Source organism: Buceros rhinoceros, unplaced genomic scaffold (genome assembly GCF_000710305.1).
Source record: "Buceros rhinoceros silvestris isolate BGI_N320 unplaced genomic scaffold, ASM71030v1 scaffold485, whole genome shotgun sequence".
NCBI classification, from domain to species: domain Eukaryota; kingdom Metazoa; phylum Chordata; class Aves; order Bucerotiformes; family Bucerotidae; genus Buceros; species Buceros rhinoceros.
Window position 1 is genome coordinate 1 of NW_010412049.1, and position 5,361 is coordinate 5,361.

Here is a 5,361-nt window from a genome sequence, read left to right on the forward strand (position 1 = left end):
TTGACAGAGAGAAACTGCTGCTATAGAGCAGTGGATCCTTGCACCTGCTTGGTGAGAGCCGCCGTGCTGGGTTTGGGGCTGAGCTGGGTGCTTCCTGCTCAGCCCACGTGTCTCGTGGGTGAAGAGCCAGCGTCATAGCACACCCCTCAAGTGCTTGCCACGCTCTGGGGTGCACAGTCCTGCTCCTGCAGCAGTGGTGATTCCTGCCTGCAGGTGCCATGGTCCCTACTGACCCAGGGCAATGCTGACTAGAAGCTAGTGCTCTGCAGAGTGAATTGTCCTGGCCCTAGATCTTTCTCACTGAGTATCGAGCTCTGACCCCGCTCCTGTTGCTCTGTCCACCAGCCTCTTTGCTCCTGGCTGTGGCAGGGGGAGGCCGCCACCGGCTGGGGATGCTGACTAGAAGCTAGTGCTCTGCAGAGTGAATTGTCCTGGCCCTAGATCTTTCTCACTGAGTATCGAGCTCTGACCCCGCTCCTGTTGCTCTGGCCCCCAGCCTCTTTGCTCCTGGCTGTGGCAGGGCAAGCCAGCCAGCTGCAGGGTGCGAAGGCTGGACATGAAGAGGAGGCAGCTGCGCTGAGCTGTTGTGGCGGAGGCCTGACCTTGCAGGCAGAAGGCTCGAATGTAACTGTCTGACTTCTCTGCTAGCCGTGGCTGAGGGCTTTAGTGGCCATGCTGCCTGGCATGCCTATGGGGTTTTTGTTGATAGGGGAATTTTTTATCTCCCTTTTGCATGCTAGGTAGGATGTCATGTCCTCCAGAGTGCTGTGAGGATAGGCTGCCTTTGATACCACGGAAGGACAAGGAGGTGGGACTGTGCTCCTTGCAAGGGTGGTGACATCACTTCTGCTTGTGTCCCAAATCTGTTGCAGCAAATGGGCTTTGAGCTTTCCCTCCAGGAACCTGCTGGGCTTCATCACCACGGTTGCACATTGTGTTTCCAAAGGCTGGGCTGGTGCTGGGGTGCAGTCTGGGGCCTGACCCTGGGGCCTGACCCTGGCACCTGTGTGAGAGCAGAGGCCAGAGAATGGTGGTAGGCATGAGGCTAACAGCTCTCGTATCTCCTCACCCTGTAGAGCAAACACAGAGACAGTGCTCCCTATGCTGAGTATGGCGGCTGGTACAAGGCGTGTAAGGTTAGCAGGTAAGAGGTGGGCAGCTGTGGGCTCTGGAAGAGGTGTCCCAGGGCTCCAGCTCATCCTCCCTCTGTTCCTACAGCCCAACTGTGAACACCACTCTGCGGAACCTGGGTGCACTCTACCGACGCCAAGGCAAGCTAGAAGCGGCTGAGACCTTGGAGGAATGTGCAGTTCGCTCTCGACGTCAGGTAACCCCAGAGAGACCTTCCCTGATGGAGTGGGCATTGTGGGGCTTGGGGTGGCAGGTCATGGCACAGTATTTGGCTTGGGGTGTGCTGAGAGACTCTTCCTGGGCTTTGCAGCCTCTGATGTCCTTAGTTTACATTCCCGTGACGCTAGGGCACCTTGGTGGCTGGGGTTGCTTTTGTGTAGGAGTACACGTGTACATGTGTGGGGTTGCGCATGTGCACGTGTGCTTGGATGGAGCAGATGATAGCACGTGTACATGGCTGGGAGAAGGGGTGGCTTTTTGAGAGCCAAAATACTGCAGCTAGGTTAGGGCAGTTTACTGGGCTCTGTCAGCCGCTGAGAAGATCTGCACACGCTGGGATGGTTTCTTCCCACTAATTTTTTGTCTAGGGAACACACTAAGAATTTCTTAGAGTACCTTTCACTCTAAACTCTTCTCAATCCTCAAATAATAGAGCAGGAGCTGTAAGCACCTAGCACAAAGACTGAAGGACAGCAGAAACCTTCAAACACCAAAGTGTGAAGAAGAAAAGGCTGTCAGCTGTAGGGTAGCAAGCCCTTGGTCCTGTTGCGATTAGTGAGTGGATCTGAGGCGATAGGCCCAACACCAGGTGCACAAACAGCTGGTTTGCTGTAGGTCTGGCTGCTTTCTCTAAAGAAGGAAGTCGCACGCTCAAATAGTAGAGTTTATTTATAGGCAACATGGTGCGATTCTTTTAAGTTGCTGGTGATAACTACATAAACTGCAGGATAGCTATAGCTCTGCTACAAAAATAGGATTGCGATTACAAACTTAGTTTCCCAGGGAAAACACTCAGAGTAGCTGAGGCCACAAATCTTAGCAAAAGGCATTCTTTCTGGGTAGGGGGGAGGAAAAGGATGAACCTGTCGATCCCTCCCTTCAGTCTGGCTTCGAGCTTCTCGTTGACCCCTGAATTAGGTATGACCCTGAATTAGGGGTAATATTTATACCTTGTTATTTGTCATTGCGCCAAGTTTGTGGGTGGGTGGGACTGTGGTCAAAAATGTCTCTTCTTCAGTAACCGCACAAAACTTTCTGATTTGTAACTCCTGGGTAGTTGTGCAAATCATTTCTTGGCAGAAAATGGAGGAGTGAGACCACGTGGCCTCACTTCCCATTCCTCCCCAGTACCAGGATAATACAACTCACCAGATCTTCATCCAGTGTCCATGTCTGCTCTCACTGCCAGCTGCTTTGTGCTTTTTTTAGTTGTCAGCAATACTGAGCTTGCAGGTTTTCAGCTGTTTTGTGCTTCTAACACTTCCCCGGGGTGGTTTATGGCTTGGTGGGGGGCTCACTGAGCTGGGAACCCAAACTGGGACTGCAAAGCGCAAGATGGCGTTTAGCTCCATTCTTATTGTTCTTGAGAGTTTTGGCTGTGGTGTGGCAATGGCCAAGAGAGGGGATGGGCCCAAGTACAGTGTGGCACTATAGGGGAAGAACACAGAAGGGAAAAACACAAGGCTTCCCTATCCCTTTCTGCTTGCAGGGTATCGACCCAATCAACCAGACAAAGGTGGTGGAGATTCTGAAGGAGGGTGATGGCACAGAGAGACGTCGGAGCCTGGGAGGCAGTGTCAAGTATGAGAATGCCACTGACGGTAGCGAGGAAGTGAGTATGGGCATGGAATGGAGCGGGGTAAGTACAAGACACCATCAAGAATGGCCTCAGCCGGCTGCCAGAGGGAAGGGACTGCCTGGCTCAGGGCTGTCCCCACGTGGCCTCTTGTGGCGTCCCTGTCTGCCTCCATTTGTTCCCTTATTAACATCTCTCCCTGCTACTCCCCTCTTGAGGCCCTGGCTGAGAGTATCGGCCCCATCTCAGGCCTATACAGCCTCTGTGAGCAACTTGGCTGTCTGTCCTGCCTTGCATCACAGGCGATGCTGAGCCTGGGGAGGGGTATGTGTGTATGTGCTCGGTGTGTCTGAGTGACTTCAGGGCACGGGGAATAGTCTGCAGCCAGTGTCTTTGCTCTCCCCTCTTTCTGGTCTCATCCCCTCTCTCTGGTCCATGGACTCTGGCCAAGCAGAGGTGGTAAAGGGCAGATCTTTGTGGGGTGCCAGGCAGGGCTGACCAGTGGTGGCAAAAGAGGCTGGTGTTAGCTGAGACACAGGCAGGGCAGCCTGAGCTTGTCTCTGCTTGCTCTGAGACTGAGGGGTGGCTTGGCTCTGCTGAGTTTGGAGGAAGGTAATGGTCCACGTGTGGGACAGGTGTCTTTTGTCTCCTGCAAGGAGGAGGATGGAGAAGAGGTGGCAAGTGTGCATGGTGCTGGTGTGTGCTTGTCTCAAGGGCTGCTAGAGCTGCTAACACCATTCCTCCTGCAAACTCTGGGTGAGAGCATAGTGTAGCTGGGTGCCCAGAGGTGGTTGTGGCCTGGCACAGGTGACACTCTGAATGCATGGAGTCCTTTGCTTCCCCTTCACATCTGCTGTCGCTAACCCTTTCCTACCTGGCTTGACTCTATGCCTCCTGCACGAGCTCGTTTCCTCCTTCCTTTCTCTTCCCTGTAGCCATGACAGCCCCTTAACACCCAAGCCTGAAGTCTGCTGGCTCTCTTGATTGTGGATTGTACCCAGGATGTGGCTGGAGGGTGTCTGGGGAGTAGAGCTTTGGGGGAACCCAGCAGCTCTGCCACATGCAGGGCTGTCCTCTGTCCCAAGCCTTGGCATCAGGAGTGAGAGGGTCCTAGCCCTGGCAAGGCACCAATCCTGGGCCTTTGTGCTCCCTGTTAGCAGAGGGGCTAGGCAAGCACAGAGGGAGGGTTGCGGGTTTGGACTAGGATCACCTGGTCCCTGTCCTGGCTGATGTCTCTCTGTTTATTTCTCCTGGCTGATGGGTGATAGCTTTCCACTGGTCTGGGAGACCTTCCTGACAGTCTGAGCTAGTCATCCTAAGGCAAGTAGGCAATGCCACTCTCTTCTCCAGCCTGATCCAGCCAAGGGGATAGTCCCTGGTCATATGACGCTTCCCCAGGGGGATTGGCAGTGCTCCTCTGGCCCAGTCAGCTGCAGATGGAGCGTCTGAGGGCTAGCCCAGCACTCCAAGAGACACAACTGCTGTCACAGTTATGCTTGGTACCTTTTCCAGCCTGCTGCACACGAAGTCAGCCTCCTCTCCCCATACCCAAAGCCCGGGAGCGGGGAATCCTTAGAGCAGGAGGCCCAGGCTGTTCCTCCCTGAGCTAGCTCCTCATGACAGCCTGCTAGAGCGTGCTGGCAAAGATGCGGCCCTGCTTTTTCAGACTTGCAAGACTCCCTTGCTGCCCAGATGTGGCCCATTGTGTCTGCATGCAGCCTGGGCCCTGCCCCACCTGTTCCCTGGGTGACCTACAACCTCATGGCCTTGTAAATTGTGTCTTTCTCCTCTTTGTGCACTAGGCTTAAATGCCTCCCAAGACTCCCTCTTTCCCCTCCACCGCAATCACCTGGATGTTTGTCTTGTATCTTCTGACTTTTTCTCCACGTCATCCCTCCTGCCTCGGCAAGAGCTCCGCACCAGTCCCCCAACCCTCCTGGCGTGCGAGGGCACCGTGATGCCTGCAGAGGAGTGCCTGGCCATGTGGTCCAGCTCCAGTCCTGTGGGCAGCAAGAGCAGGAAGAATCTGCAAGGACCTGCCTGTCCCACCCTGGTCAGGGCGAGGGGCCACCATCCCCTTGCCTGCCTCCACCCTGCCCTTGCATATCCCTGGGGACCAGGCCTGCAGGAGATTGTCTTCTCTCCAGGCGTGCCGACTCCACCCTCGTTATACATCCTCAACCCTCCTAGCTTGTGCACTTCTTCTCTGTAGAGGCCAGGACAGAGGGGCATGGCCTTAGCAGAGCTGTTGTGTGGCCAGTTGCTTTCTTCCTTGTAGGCTTAGATGAAGTTAGTGCCCTGTAGCAAACCTGTGGTGGCCACTGGTGAGCTGAGATCTCCTTGCAGCACAAGGCAGTCCCTGTCTTGCTGTCTTCCTCCCCACTGAGCTCTGCAACCCATGGAAAGCATGTGGGTCCCTCTGCAGGGGTGCAGGA

The 5,361-nt window shown here is 54.9% G+C and overlaps 1 protein-coding gene across 1 annotated transcript in view; it reads left to right on the plus strand.

Annotated features, from left to right (window-relative positions):
* Positions 1-520: 520 nt before the first annotated feature.
* Positions 521-5,361, plus strand: part of LOC104493509 (kinesin light chain 4-like) — a gene marked incomplete at its 5' end in the record, with an annotated part of 8,479 nt that continues 3,638 nt past the window's right edge. Inside the window, 4 exons of the mRNA XM_010136204.1 lie at positions 521-624; positions 1,077-1,144; positions 1,219-1,327; positions 2,840-2,962. Coding sequence (XP_010134506.1) covers positions 521-624; positions 1,077-1,144; positions 1,219-1,327; positions 2,840-2,962 — 404 coding nt within the window. The remainder of the gene's footprint in view (positions 625-1,076; positions 1,145-1,218; positions 1,328-2,839; positions 2,963-5,361) is intronic.